The 15,151-nt window shown below is 44.5% G+C and overlaps 1 protein-coding gene across 1 annotated transcript in view; it reads right to left on the bottom strand.

Annotated features, from left to right (window-relative positions):
• Nucleotides 1-658: 658 nt before the first annotated feature.
• DERL1 (derlin 1) overlaps nucleotides 659-15,151 on the bottom strand; it is a 28,353-nt gene continuing 13,860 nt past the window's right edge. The window contains exons 3-8 of the mRNA XM_045453783.1: nucleotides 12,491-12,555; nucleotides 11,418-11,444; nucleotides 10,519-10,614; nucleotides 9,310-9,362; nucleotides 7,429-7,539; nucleotides 659-2,921 (exon numbers count right to left, since the gene is read on the bottom strand). Coding sequence (XP_045309739.1) covers nucleotides 2,783-2,921; nucleotides 7,429-7,539; nucleotides 9,310-9,362; nucleotides 10,519-10,614; nucleotides 11,418-11,444; nucleotides 12,491-12,555 — 491 coding nt within the window. The 3' untranslated portion in view covers nucleotides 659-2,782. The remainder of the gene's footprint in view (nucleotides 2,922-7,428; nucleotides 7,540-9,309; nucleotides 9,363-10,518; nucleotides 10,615-11,417; nucleotides 11,445-12,490; nucleotides 12,556-15,151) is intronic.

The following is a 15,151-nucleotide window of genomic DNA, read 5'->3' as shown; positions in this document are numbered from 1 at the left end:
TGCATCGGGCTCTGTGCTGACAGCTCAGAGCCTGGAGCCTGCTTCGGATTCTGTGTCTCCCTCTCTCTCTCTCTCTGCCCCACCCTGCTTGTGCGTTCTCTCAAAAATGAATGTTTAAAAAAAAATTTTTTTCTTTTAAAAAGCAGGATCATTCCTTTCTAGCTTTCTGCTATTTCTCCAATGCCAGAAGAAGGGGGCAGCGCTCCTCCTTCCTGTCACCCCACCTGGTGATGAATGATGAGGGCCTACCTAAAAGGCCTGGCTGGTTCAAGCTCAAGAAAAAAAAGGCTCAGTAACATCATGGCCTCTGCCTTCCAGGCTCTAGGTTCTTATCTGGTTAATTCTGTAGGGTTCCAGGAGTCAGACCTGCAGGCTACAGAAATGCTGTAAGGCACACCACAACTGGATGGGGCGCCCAGCTCAGTGTTCGGAAGCATACTGCTTCATTCCAACCAAAACCCAGAAACTGTGCTTCCAGGAATGAATCCTACAGCTAGTCCCAACACATGAGCTGGTCCCCTAAAACATGCTGCATTGCTGTGACTGCAAAAAAACCCTGGACACTCCTACAGGCCCGAGAAATGCCTGGTCACGTAAATTAGGTAGTGTCTAAAAGAGGCAGCAGGGTAGGTATACGGAAACTTCAGACAGACGACCGTCAAGTTGTACATTTTAATTTACAATTTTTACCAATAAAAAGAATTAGTTACAAAAGGGGAAGTTCTCTATACAAAATAAGGATTTTTTTTCCCCCCACTCATAAAGAGAATCCACTGTCATGTCCTGCCTGGCCAAATCAAATCTCAACTAGCTTGCTTAGCTGAATTATCCCAAAAAGATAGGCAATCCAGACAAGATTCATAAAATCATCAGCTCCTTACATGTGTTTAAGAAGAATTTAATGAACATTCTGCCTTGAACGAAGGTATTCTAAAGAATACTTGTAACCTTTACCGAAACGACTGCTCTCAGGCAGCTGAATTGCTAAGAGAGCATATACAAGGGCCTCGAGCTCACTCGTCATGAGAATCTTCTTACGCTTACAATGAGTTTCCACTCCTATACAATGAGGGCACATGTGACATAACAGGAATAATGGCTTTTAAAGTTTACAAGTAAATTTTATTGTGGCCACAGGTCAACAGCGCAAACACACGACAGTTAAGGTTCAGAGTCTCTCCGCCTCCTTTATCGTGTAAATTAAATAAGGAGAGGTACACACAAATTTTATTAAAATCAAGCTGCTTTCAGGTCCCCACTTCCTAGTGTCACACACGTCACTGTTTTAAGGGTGGGGCAAAGCACGGTCACACTGGTAGAGCACAGTGTTTCCTGAGAAGAAACCAATCAAAATGTTCAAAGCCAAACCACTCAACACTGCTCCTAGGCCTAGCAGTCTGCTTTCAGAATAAAAACAGAAAATAAGAAACTGTGAAACACCAAAGCCTTCAAAAAACTTTATTGGGGGATAAGCCTAGCTCTGATGGAAAAAGCCCCTACGGGGGGAAAAAAAAGTTGTGGGTATTTAAGCTGGTCTGATGTACATTCATGACTTCTACATTCATGGCTCAAAATAAAGACCCTCAAACACAAGTGATTCTAAAGCCATTACAACCCAAAATTATGTGATTCACTTAGATGTGCTTATATTAGCTCTTATAATATGACCTATGTACAGAGGAACTGTGTCCTCACCATTAACTGAAGCATGTGGCCATTCAAGGTGGCGGGAGAGGCAAAAAAAAAAAAAAAAAAAAAAAAGGACAATTTAAATAGGGTATAAGGTTCTCACTCCACACTATTCAATAAACATATATCCAGAATGAGAATGAAATGGAACCGATGCCCAGGTGCCTCTCAAAGAGAGTGACTGCCCGGGGCACGCGTGATTTGGAATTTCCTAGCACAACACACCCCACTACTCCGGGGACACGCAAAGCCAGCATGCCCTACATGAGATGCAAAGGGACTATCCCTCGCACAGTTTGCACCTAGGCCCCGTGCAAGACGCAGCTCCACTGAAGTTGTGATCCCCTCGCTTAAGGAAGAAAACGCCTAGCAACAACCTATGCCTCATTAACACCAATCTGTGTCCTCATGGCCTAGTGGTGCTGTTTTTTTTTTAATAAAAAACACCTGTAGCAGTGGCAAATGGTCACAACTGACATCGGGTCCCAGCAATTCCAAAAGAGAAAGCTCTCCAACCGCTGGTCCAGTCTTTTCCCCTATTGTTATAGTTCTGCCACCAAGGGGAGAAAACGGTGGACAAGTTCTTTGAGCCCAAGCCTTGGCAAAAGTCAATAAATAAGAGAGCTTGTCAAAGGCAGAACCATCTCAGGGGCAACCTCCCCCAGCTGCAAACGTGGGGGTTGGAAAAAGGAGGGAGGCAGGTGTGCAAGAAAGAGGTAAGAGTCCCTTTGCCAAGGGTTTAGTGACCCAACCCCAGGTTCCCAGTTTGGTGCCAGCAGACCAGGACCTGCCAAAACCCGTTATTGAGACAGAAAAGGAAGAGAAGACACCAAAAAAGAGAGTCAGTTCTGAAATTTGCACAGTTGATATTTGTTCTTCGTAGCAGTAAAGACTTGAATGAGAATCACGAAACTTGAGGAACACTTATATTTTTCTTCAGGTCTTAAAAAATTGTGTCTTGTACTGAAAGACTACATTCAGTGTGGGTCAGGTCCAACAGCGTTTGCTAGAACTCGGTGGTTAAGCACGCCCAGCACTGGGAGGAGACTTCATCTGAGCAGAGTGGCTGGTGGGCAGGCCAGAGGCCGCTCCTTCACTGGTCTCCAAGCCGAAAGCCCTGTCCCCAGTTGTGTCTCCCACCTCCGCCATTCTGATCAGCAGCCCGCCTCATGCTGGCAGGGGGCACACCGAATCCTGACACCCCTCCTCTCCTGCTGGGCAGCCAGCGGTACCTGGAGCGGGGGTAGGGGGGAAACAAAGGAGAGAAGACGAGATGATCACTTCCGCACGGTGATCTGACCATTCAGCACGTCTCCCTTTCCTGCATCCCCATGGCATCTGTCACACTGAATTATATTAGTCTGGCCAATGGAAGACAATGTCTTACTTAACTCTGCCTTTTCAGCACTTAGCTCGATGCCCGGACCACAGACTGTGCTCACTTTTCGGATTTCTTAAATTTACTATGTCTCCAGCCAAATGCACACTCTAAAAAAATTCGTTTTCTGATTACAAAAGCAATTCATACAGAACAGTATAGAAACAAAAATATTACTCCCACAAGCCCAACGACCAGAAAGAACTACCTATACATAGCATTTTGATGGATCTAAATATGGATCAACCTGGATCAAAGGAGGTAACAGAAATTCACTTGCAAAGGACCAATCTGCAGCCTGCACGTTGAGGCCCACACGGCACCTCCACCCACACCTGGGCCCCACGGCCGTCAGGGGGGACTGGGGATGCCCACTTTGTCTTGGAAACTGGGATGTTTTTTAATTTTTGCATTTATTCATTTTTGAGAGACAGAGAGAGATAGAGTGAGAGAGAGAGAGCACACGCACAAGCGGGGGAGGGGCAGAGAGAGAGGGAGACACAGAATCCGAAGCAGGCTCCAGGCTCTGAACTGTCAGCACAGAGCCCGACGCGGGCCTCGAACTCACAAACCACAAGATCATGACCCAAGCCGAAGTCAGACGTTTAACCTCTTAACCGACTGAGCCACCCAGGCGCCCCTGGGGTGTTTTTTAAATGTTCATTCCTAATCTGTCTTCTGACAGCCTCCTTTCCATCTCAAAGATGATAGGAAAGCTGAAGTCCAAAAAGCTTACCTGACTTCCCACCTTACAGATTAATGACCTAAGAGTCCCAGAGCAGCTAAGAAAACTTAAACCCAGGTCTGTGTTCTCCATAGTCCTTCCCTTCCTTGTCTATTAGTAAACTGAGAACGTGTTTTGTTGTTGTTGTTGTTGTTTAATGTTTATTCATTTTGAGAGAAAGTGAAAGATCAAGTGGGATAGGGGTAGACACAGAATCCCAAAGAGGCTCTGCGTTGTCAGCACAGAGCCCAATGCAGGGCTCGAGCTCACAAACCACGAGATCACGACCTGAGCAGAAATCAAGAGTCGGATGCTTAACCGCCTGAGTCACCCAGGCGCCCCAAGAATGTGTTTAAACCTATTCCACTTAGATCCTAGTGTTTAAAATTTTGTGAGAAGGCAGAGGCCATCATCTGACAGCCCTGTTCAAAACCCTCACGGCACCAAGAGCAGACCGTGAGTGGTAACATGTCCAGAGCAAAAAGCTTGCAGAGCACGTCCGTATCATAGAACGTTTTGCTTCCACCAGGTGCTGCATAAATTCACCTCGTCTTTACCACAACCCTATGAGCCAGGCACTACTATTACCCCATCTTGTAAATGAGAAAACCACGGCAAGACTAAACAAAACCCTTCTAAAAAGCGAGTGTCCAGATTCCAACCCAGGCAGCCTGGTTCCAGAGTGTGTGCCTGTACCACTTACTGGACTACAGGCTTCGTGCTACAGACGGGACACACGGGGTGCGATTCAGGTGACCGCAGTTAGGGACTGGAGTCCTCATTTGTTCACATCATCCCTGACGCCTTTGTATTCCTGCCGAAACCAGGCAACGAACCCCTTTCACACAGAAAAATAACTACGTGCAGAAGACGATCTACTTTTCGAAATGCAATGCAGAACAGTGATAGATCTTAGAATTCTAGAACTCCCCATCTTCCCTTTTAAACAAATACGGCTTTGTTTTCAAGTCAAAACGTCTGTCCAACTCCTGACTTCTCCACATCCACGATGTTCTGGTACAATAATATTCCTCCAAAGTGTATAATGAAACAGAACACTTAAAAAGGGCTGCCTTGCTTTGCTTCTCACTGTAAGACAATATGGGAGCCATCGCCACTGCTTAGACGGATAGTGAAATTAAATGCAAGTAATTAGTACAAAAAGACACCCAATTATACATAATCAACAAAAATTTATGGTAATTTCAAAGCAGTTAGTGCTTTTGCAAGGAGCTGCATTTTGTCATCTGATCTGTATGCAAAATTTAACAGAAGGGCTTTTCCACCAACAGAGAGCGCTCAAACGGAAGGCAGGCTTTGGCATGCCACTGATTTTTGCCACTAGAATCTCACATGCTTTGTTGCCTACAACTGAGAACTATCTCCAAGCCGTGAAGTCAGAACACGGCCCCTGAAAGTAAGAGAACTGTTGGCCGCCCACCAAATGAGCAAGTTGTGTGTTAATCAATTCATCCGCCATCTGACTTGATAAACCTAGACCAAAAATCCAAACCCGCTGCTATCGTGTCCTTTGATAATCAGAAAGCAGATTGGTCATTTGTTTTTTTAGCCTGAAGGCAACTCAAGGCTCAGAAGACAAACAAGTTTCCTTTCATGCTCTTTAAAAAAAAAAAAACACACAACAAAAGTGTACTTCTCTGTTTGTATATAATACGTCACAAAAGAAGGCTTTTAAAACCCTACCCCTAAATTACAAAGGGGGTGCAGGGTGAAGGGGCCTCAAGTTTTACTGCTCTCACTGACCCCTTGGAAGAATGATGAATCACAAAACATTAAAACGAGCAAGATGAGAAAGGGTTTTCCTTCTTTAAAGCTTTTAAATGCAAGCTATTATTGCATATCCCAGACTGGAGATTAGGTGTGATTGTCGGGCAGGCTGTGACACCCAGATGGTGATTTCACTGGTCCCTTCTTCAACAGCCTTTTGCCTCACTGACAGAATGGTCCCACTCCTGACATGCTTAAGTGTGTCAGCATCTCTTCTGGCTCGTGAAATCCCACCCTAGCCCCAACTTTAGGAACAAGGCTAAGAGCTTGTATTTACCGAACACCCACTACTGTGCGGCCAATAGCCTGCCTTACCACCCGCAGCCCGATGAGACCCGGCTTCCCCCCAGCGTACAGGCTTGCAAGTTGAAGCTCGGAGGTTTTATTAAGCAACTTCCCCAATTATCAAAACTGATGAAAGAGGGGAACGGGATTCCAACCCAAGTCTGTCTCAAAACCAAAGCTGTGCCCTCAGCCTCCTCACCTGAGTAAACCCTAGGAGCGGCAGAGAAAGAACCAGCACACATACCCATGGTGCCTACACTCTACAAACCTCAAGTTTCTCACTTTCACTTTGAAAAGTTCCAGAAATTTTCCATTCTATAATATCTGATAGAAAAAATGTTTGGGGCGCCTGGCTGGCTCACTTGAAGAGCATGCAACTCTTGATCTCAGGGTTCAACATGCCCTATGTTAGGTGTGGTGATTACAAGGGAGGGAGGGAGGGAGGAAGGAAGGGAGGAGGGGAGGAAGGGAGGAAGAGAGGAAGGAAGGAAGGAAGCAAGGAAGGAAGGAAGGAGAAAGGAAGGAAGGAAGGAAGGAAGGAAGGAGAATGGAAGGAAGAGAAGGAAGGAAGGAAGGAAGGAAGGAAGGAAGGAAGGAAGGAAGGAGAAAGAAAGGAAGGAAGGAAGGAGGAAGGAAGGAAGGAAGGAAGGAAGGAAGGAAGGAAGGAAGGAAGGAGAATGGAAGGAAGAGAAGGAAGGAAGGAAGGAAGGAAGGAAGGAAGGAAGAAAGGAAGGAGAAAGAAAGAAAGGAAGGAAGGAGGAAGGAAGGAAGGAAGGAAGGAAGGAAGGAAGGAGAATGGAAGGAAGGAAGGAAGGAAGGAAGGAAGGAAGGAAGGAAGGAGGAAGGAAGGAGAAAGGAAGGAAGGAAAATGGAAGGAAGAGAAGGAAGGAAGGAAGTTAGGAAGGAAGGAGAAAGGAAGGAAAGGAAAAGAAAGGAAAGGAAAGGAAAGGGAAGGAAAGGAAAGGAAAGGAAAGGAAAGGAAAGGAAAGGAAAGGAAAGGAAAAGGAAGAAAGGAAGGAAGGAAAGGGAAGGAAGGAAGGAAGGAGAACGGAAGGAAGGAAGGAAAGATGGAAGAAAGGAAGGAAAGGAAGGAAGGAAGGAGAATGGAAGGAAGGAAGGAAGTTAGTTAGTTAGTTAGTTAGTTTGAAACTGCCAACCAGTGAGGTAGCTTTATCCCCCTACCTCTTCTCTGGCCAAATCTTGTGTAAAGTTGATGCTCTCAGAGCATATACTGTTGTCCTGTTACTGTGCCCAGCCCCCTGGCGCACTGTGGGCCGCGCTGGAGCTGCACATGGGGCCCCACCTGTTCAGCAGAGCTAGAATGTTCCCTGTGATGCCTGACTGGAGTCAGCAGCAGCCCCAAGCTAGAAGGGCTCCAAGGAGAAGACAAGGCTGTGGCTTTGATCCCTGACTTCCTGTGACTGTGGGACCAGGACAAGTCTGCTGGTTCACATTTCTCCATCAGCCGCAGAGGTAAATCCGACCCCTCATGGAGTTTGATTAGGATGCCTAAGACACGGGTGGTGAAATAAATGACTGTGACATGAGAGAGAAAAATACTTACAGAAACTGAGGTGTAGACAGGAAATTCCTTCCTCCCAAGTCCATCGGGTATCTGAACATTAGGAAGAAATAAAGATGTCCGACAAGATTTCCAATTAGCTCATTGATCACCCTGCAAACAAAGAGGCAAATTAGTTTCAAGACATTCAAGCAGTGAAGTGAGATGTGGCCGGTTTTAACTAACAGCAAGGGAAAACAGCCTTCCTGGCGGCCCATTTCTGGTCCCGGGCAGCCCGTGGTGGCTCTACAGGGAGCCCTTTCGTGGTCTGCGTGGCAAATGCATTCTGAGGGGAAGGGGAACCAGTCCTGCTGGGGTCTGTGCTCTCCAAGGGCAGCTGCCCTCCGACATCTCTTTCAAGCCCCATCTCATCCTCAAAATCTTGTTTTTGCTACTTCCTTGCCTCCAGAGGTGCAAGTTGCAAAGCTTCTGAATGCTTCAGCCATAAGTACTATATTTGCAAACCATGGGCAAATGAGAAGACCAGCGAGAGAGAAGCGTGGGGAAGGTGGGGGGACAGTGCAGGCCCGTTCGCACATTTCTGGAGCCACAGCACTTGCCCCTCGCCTCCTGCATCCTTGAATGTAAGACATCACAATGATCACTTTGCGTGGCTGACCTTGTAATCCTAAAACACACACTGCCTTCGGTTTTTCCTGGCTTACGTACAGGCCCTCGAAGGTTCTATAGATCCACTCCTACTATCAAATACCCTGCGTTGTCCTCTGCGGCCACATGATTCCTGTCAGGGACAAATCAACATCTGCAGCCACTCCCGGGCTCTGCCCTTGGCAGCTTCAGCACGCTCAGAACTTGCTAGGCTCTAAACAGCATCGGTCTGCTTAATTCACTCATTTCTGTCAATACGCTGCAGACATCAGGACCACACAGAGCGGGTATGTCAGACATATTAAGAACAAGGACCCTCAAAATCTGTTAAAAATGGAAAATACTTTGTAGTATAAGTGGGAGTTCACAGAACAGTTGCATCTTGGGATCTTCCTTTTAAAATTCTGACTGGATACATTAAAGGTTTTCCTCTCAGTTCGAATTCCAGGCTGGAAATTTGACCCTATTTGGCTATAATTTCTGTACTATCAAACGGCTTGCAAAACTACTTCCCATCTGAGAATCTGCATTTTGATGACTGGTGAGCAGTTTTCAAGGCATTCTGGAAATGCCTCAAGAATAAAAAACATAGTAATTTCACACATAGTTCTTAGAGGAGTCAGCCTAGACACAAAGTAGTTTCTGGTTTGCTCAATCTGGACAGTGAATCCAGAAATATTTTTCAAAAGCACATACATGGAAGTATACTGTGCCTAACGATGAGCTAACAAAATAACAATCGTTCAGTGCTAAATGTGCTTTAAGTCCCGGGATGTAATCAATTACATCAAAATGAAATTACAGTGGACCCTTGAACAACACAGATTTGAACTGAGTGGGTCCACTTGTATGTGGGTTTTTTCATGTATACAGTACAGTTCTGTAAATGTATGTTCTCCTTATGATTTTCTGAATAACATTTTCTTTTCCCTAACTTACTTTATTGTAAGAATACAGTATATGATACATATAACACGTTACAACCTAAAACATGCATTAATCGACCGCTTATGCTAGCAGCAAGGCTTTGGTCAACAGGAGACTAGGAACAGTCAACTTTTGGGGGAGTTAAAAAATATACACAGATTTCCAACTATGCAGGAGGTTGATACTCCTAATCCCCGTTGTTCAAGGTCAACTGTATTTCATAAGTCTGAGGTTCCAATGCATCGACGCTGAACTTCTTTAAAGTTTCAGAAAGACTAGAGAAGACAAAGAATAATGGAAGTCTTTTAAGGATTTGTTTCCAATTAAATAAATCGAATATTTACTTACGAGCCTCCGATGATATAGTTGAATCCAAGGATCACCCAAGGTAAATAACAGGCCTAGGAAAACGTGAACACAAACATGAATAACCACCCCTAAGAAGGACGCAGGTGCCAGGGGGCTGGAACGGGTAAGCATATACTGGTAAGAGCTTTATATAAATCCTGTGGAAAGTCACCCCCAAAATTTCTCAGACCAATCCATCAGTACTGTACTTAAAACTTCCAATCTAAAATTCGTATATTAGTAACTGGAGGGACAGAGTACTGTGCCCATGGATCAGATACAATACATGCCCTGCTGAATGAATACTAACAAACAGCTTCACAAAGGAGCTGGGTGTCCTATGGACACTCATGAAAACATGACCCATAATAGAACCACATTAAGACTCCAACTAGCAAACTGTTGCCAATGAACTAAAAATATCCCACCTTTTTAGGTTCTTCTCTTACACACTTCACAAAATTACTTGGGATTTTTATCTCATTATACACGGACACCCTGAACTAATACTCTCCCAAATGAGAAAGCTCCCCAGTTGAATTCAACATCTGAGCCTCTGTCCAGATTCAACACATCATACCAAGAGCTAAGGGAGCTACAAGGAACTTCACAAAGTAGTAAAGAAAGGGTTCTACATAAATAACTTGAAGGCAGAATGTGGTAAATATTCTGGAACATAAAGTACTGGAGAGCCCCAAGGCAAGACTAATTCCAGGCAGGAAACCCAGGAGTATGTTCAGTCCCAACTCAAATGAAGACCAGGTAGGATTTACAAGAGGAAGAAAATCAAAGATGTTACGGGTGGAAAAGTGTGAGAGAAGGAACTAACGGGAAGTGTCTGGGGGGAAAAACAAATCTGTTTTAGCTGAAGTGTAAAATACATTAACAGGGAATGATAACAGACTTTAAAAGGAAATGCTCCCCATGAGTATCTTTCCTTCCCTCTATCATACACACAGACACAAGACTGTTCAGGGACACATGCCTAAGGGGCCAAGAAGTAACAGTCAGCAAAGGAAGGATTCCAGGTGGGCTAAAGAAATGCAGGGCACTGACCAGGGGACTGAGCAGAGGAGGGGGGCTTGCCTATGGTATGTTGCTCTGCAGTGACCTCTTCTGGACGAGTCAGAAAGTGCACCTCTCGGATGAAGAGGGATTTCTGTGGAGACGAACAACGAAAAGGAAACTTTTCCAACTAGGTCAAAGTACCTTAAATCGTGTTCCAAACCAAAATGATACAATCATGTCTCTGTTCAGCTGGGCCCAGACATAAAGTACGGACATGATCAGAGGAATCATCAGCAACTGCAAAAGAAGTCAACGTGTAAACACAAGGCTCCAGAGGCACTTCAGAGGCTTACCGTGAATCTACCAGGTTGGGTTTTTTTGTTTTTGTTTTTGTTTTTGTTTTAACCTCTCCCCTCCAAACAAATTCTCACATGGCTATTCAAAAACCGAAAATAAATTCAATCATCTGAATTACAAATTGATCCTTTTAGTTAGTCCATTATACAAAGCATGCTACAAAATCCTGGAATAAAATCCAACAGAATTATTTGAGATGGATTCAGAAATATCAGGATCAAGCTCGGGTACTTGAGAAAAGGAGGCAGTAGGGACGCCTGGGTGGCTCAGTCAGTTAAGCGTCGGACTTCAGCTCAGGTCATGATCTTGCAGTTGGTGAGTTCGAGCCCCCACGTCAGGCTCTGTGCTGACATTTCAGAACCTGAAGCCTCTTCAGATTCTGCATGTGTGTGTGTGTGTGTGTGTGTGTGTGTGTGCCCCTCCCCCGCTTGTGCACTGTCCCTCTCTCTCAAAAATAAACATTAAAAAAAAAAGAAGGCAGTAAAGCTTTACTTACTGTATATTCTCAACTTAAAAAGTACATATCCATATAATGCATAGAAAATACTGGAAAACCATCATTCTCAATGCACAAACATAATGAAGAACCCAGAAATGAGCAAGGAAAGTAATGGTTTAGATAATTCATGTAAGACCTTCAAAGTTCTAATTCTATAACTGCAAAATGCAATTTAAGTTTCTCTCAAAGGCCATGAATAAGTAAATCTGAAACATGTAAAAGGGCAGTTTCAAGGGACACTTACCTGCATGTCCATTGCTAAGCCAGTAATCTTGGTTTATAAAGTTAAAGATCAGATACAAACAAAGCAATTCGCACCTAGTATAAGTTCATTTCATTCCTGTGTTCTGAAAGAAAACACTTTTCTTATAGTTCAAACTGTTTAAAACATTCCAGAATCCCAAGTTATCGAATACTCTCCATTATGAATATTCTATTAGACTATAGGATGTCACGGAAATGTGAGAATTTAACTGCTTTGGCCCATGACTCAGTTGGCCCTCTTGCATCCTCTTTGCCTTGCCCTGCATTTTAGCAGCTCTTCTCCAGTGGGAAGATGACGATACCTGTGCCCTGAGACAAATAATGATTCTACTCACATTCAGGGCTCCACAGCATGGCTGAGGTCCAAAACAATTTTTTTTTTCTTCCCTTAAAGGAGGGGAAAGGGCATCCAAAGTGCCACATGTCCTGGCTCCTGGCCAAGCTTCGATGGCAGCTAAGCCCCAAAGCAATTCTGAGCTCACCAGCTCCGCAGACTGAGCCATCGTGCCCTTTCTGCTGCTCTCACCATCTGTAAAGGTCCGCAGCTGGAAGGCTGCTGGCAGCGGGGGCTGAAATGCAGCAGAGACATGCTGTGGCCCTTCCCAGAGCCGGCTCCCCCTGGATGGACTGAATGACTATGTAGGCCCCGAAGACGAGGACGGCAACGAAATCAGAAAAGGCTGCTGGCTGTAAATTAACTTTCTGATAAGGAGCACAGATTCCAAAAGCTGTCTCATGGCACGGAATCTCTCTGCTGCAGTCAACGAGCTGTCACACGTGAGAACACAGAGAACTGGGAACAAGAGGGACAGCAATACAATTGAACCAAATGTGGAAAACCCCACCAAGGCAATGGCAAGAGAATGCACCACTCAAGGGCCGTATGATTGACTACGGCTCTCAAAGCGAACTTTAATTATTCTTAATTATGAACTGTAGTAAACAAAGATGCAAATGCTATCATTTGAACTGCTGTACACAATACCATCTACTTTCCCAAACCTGAAAATAAAATGGTTTCTTTCTGGCCCAAAGTCACAGACTAAAGGATACCACGATGCAAATCCAGTTAAAAAGGAGCATGAATAAATAGTCTGCAGGCCTCCCATCAAAAGCTCCTAGAAACAAAAATAAGCCAAATGTCACAGTCCAGAATTTCAGAACAAAGTGATTTCTATGTAGAGAAATGCTTCAAAAAATTCTAGAGGAAGCCAAAATGAGAATATTTTTAAACTTCTCCTCACAAGTAAAAAAAAAAAAAAAAAAAAAAAAAAAAAAAGGAAAATTTTTAAAATACCTAAAGCCATGTCTTCCAATAAAGCCCTGAACTACAGTCAACTGAGTAAGGCTAATCTGTGTTCTCCTAACCAAATTCCAGTAAGTACCATCCTCCAACTACCACAAGCTGTAAGACCCGCAGGGAGGGCAGTCGGTTCCACGGCCAGTGAGCTCCCATCCCCTGAAGGCTTCACAACTAGTCGGCCTCTCCTTCCTGGCTCTCCTCGTGGCCCGATGACACATCTGTGATCACTTGTCTCCCTCCTCCCTCTGCGAGACCATAAGCTCTGATACTGGAGGGACCCCATCTGTCTGGCCTGCCACTGTGTCTCCAGCAAGACTATGTTGGGACAATCTTACTGTTGTTGTTATTATTAGATGCGCGCGCGCACGCGCGCACACACACACACACACACACTCACACTCACACACTCTCACTTAGTCTGACACTGGGCTTTCTTGAGAAGATTCAGTCTCCTTCTTCTGGCTTACATTCTAGCAAGGGAAAACAATGCTGGCGGAGGGGAAGAGTGAGGGCACGGCCAAACCTTCCCATAGACTCTGACTCTTCACCTTCAGACCACATCTGGGAGGTAGAAGGGAAAGACCTATACCCCCTTTTTACCGACGAGGAAATAAAGTTACATGACCTGGATCACATGGCTGTTAGAAGCAGGGTGAAATGTAATTACTAGTCCAGTGCCCTTGTCACCACACCAAACGCCAGGCTCCGTCTTATTCCTGGACCGAACAATCAACACTGGCCCTGCTCTCCCTTCTAAGGGTGAGCCCTCATGCCTTCAGGTGGGAGACCAGAAGAGAGGCAGAGACCACACACAAATGACTGTAAGGTCATTCTAGCTCAAACAGCTACCTTCCCTCCCCTCCACACCCCCTCATAATCGCATGATATGTAGTCAGTTAAAAAACAAAATCCTCTGTCTCTCTGTCTCAAAAATAAATAAAAATATTAAAAAAAAATTTTTTTTAAAGGAGGGGGGCTCCTGGGTGGCTCAGTCGGTTAAGCATCCGACTTCAGTTCAGGTCATGATCTCACAGTTCGTGAGTCCGAACCCTGCGTCAGGCTCTGTGCTGACAGCTCAGGGCCTGGAGCCTGCCTTAGATTCTGTGTCTCCCTCTCTCTCTGCCCCTCCCCTGCTCGTGCTCTGTCTCTCTCTGTCTCAAAAATAAATAAAAACATTAAAAAAAGTTTTTTTTTTTTAATCCTAACAAGTCTCCAGAAGACAGGGAAAAAATTCTATCTAAAAGAAAAAAAGTTTCCAGCAAAAGTCTCTCCTTCTTTCCCTAATTTCTCCCCTGGTGTCTCAAAGGCACGCTTTAGCCACAGTGTTAAGGAAGCTCAATGATGGGGATCCCTATGATGAATCAAAGCTAATTTCTGAATTTTAGTAAAATATGCTTTTCTTTTTTTTTTTTTTTTAAGTAGGCTCCACGTCCAGTGTGGAGCTTGAACCCGTGATCCCAAGATCAAGAGTCGCATGCTCTACCAACTGAGCCAGCCAGGTGCTCCTGTTGACTTTGTGATTCAGAAGCTTTCTTCGGATTGAATACTTAAGCTATTGTAATCACATAAATTACAATACTATATTATTTGGCAAGTGTGCAACTGGGAATTTATAAAGTAAGTGGTCTCAAACTGCAGTCTTCCAGTTCAAATCAGAAACCTTATAAATAAGCCAACACTGCTGTATATTTCATTGACTCAGGTAGGAAAATATGCAGGTGGCAAACACATTGTCAGGCTGTTACCGTGAGGCTGTATGGCAGAGGGAAGACTGGAATCAATGAACCAGGGCTCCAGTCCCACACGTTATCTCAAATAGCTTTGTGACCTTTGGGGCATGTCACCACCTCTCCAGACCATTGTTTTCTCGTTGTGCAATCTTATTTTAAATGGGCAGGTCTCAAAAGTTCCTCTCAACATGAGGGTTCAGAACCGCATTATTCATAACAGTGAAAAACGAATACAAGTCAAATGTCCATCAACTGATGAGTGGAAAAACACGGGGCACGTGGGTGGCTCCGTGGGTTAAGCATCCTACTCTTGGTTTCGGCTCAGGTCATGATCTCAGTTTTGTGGGTTCAAGCCCCACGTCAGACTCTGCACTGACAGCACAGTGATTCTCTCTCTGCTTCTCCCTGACTCGCACTATCTCTCAAAACAAATAAACTTAAAAAAAAAAAAAAAAAAAAAAGGAAAAATAACCATATAAGGGACTCTCATTTGGCAATAAAAAGGAATGAGGTACTAATACATGCTACATGGAAGAATCTTGAAAACACTAAGTGAAAGAAGCCAGTTACAAAAGATCACCTATTGTATGATGCTGCCTATAAGAAATGTAGAGAATGGGCAAATCTAAAAAGGCAGAAAGTAGATCAGTGGTTGCCTAAAAGCTTAAGGGGACGACCAGG

Source organism: Leopardus geoffroyi, chromosome C3, assembly GCF_018350155.1.
Source record: "Leopardus geoffroyi isolate Oge1 chromosome C3, O.geoffroyi_Oge1_pat1.0, whole genome shotgun sequence".
Classification (NCBI taxonomy): Eukaryota; Metazoa; Chordata; class Mammalia; order Carnivora; family Felidae; genus Leopardus; species Leopardus geoffroyi.
The sequence above is the reverse complement of the archived record's forward strand: the minus strand, read 5'-3'. Positions and strand labels throughout refer to the sequence as shown.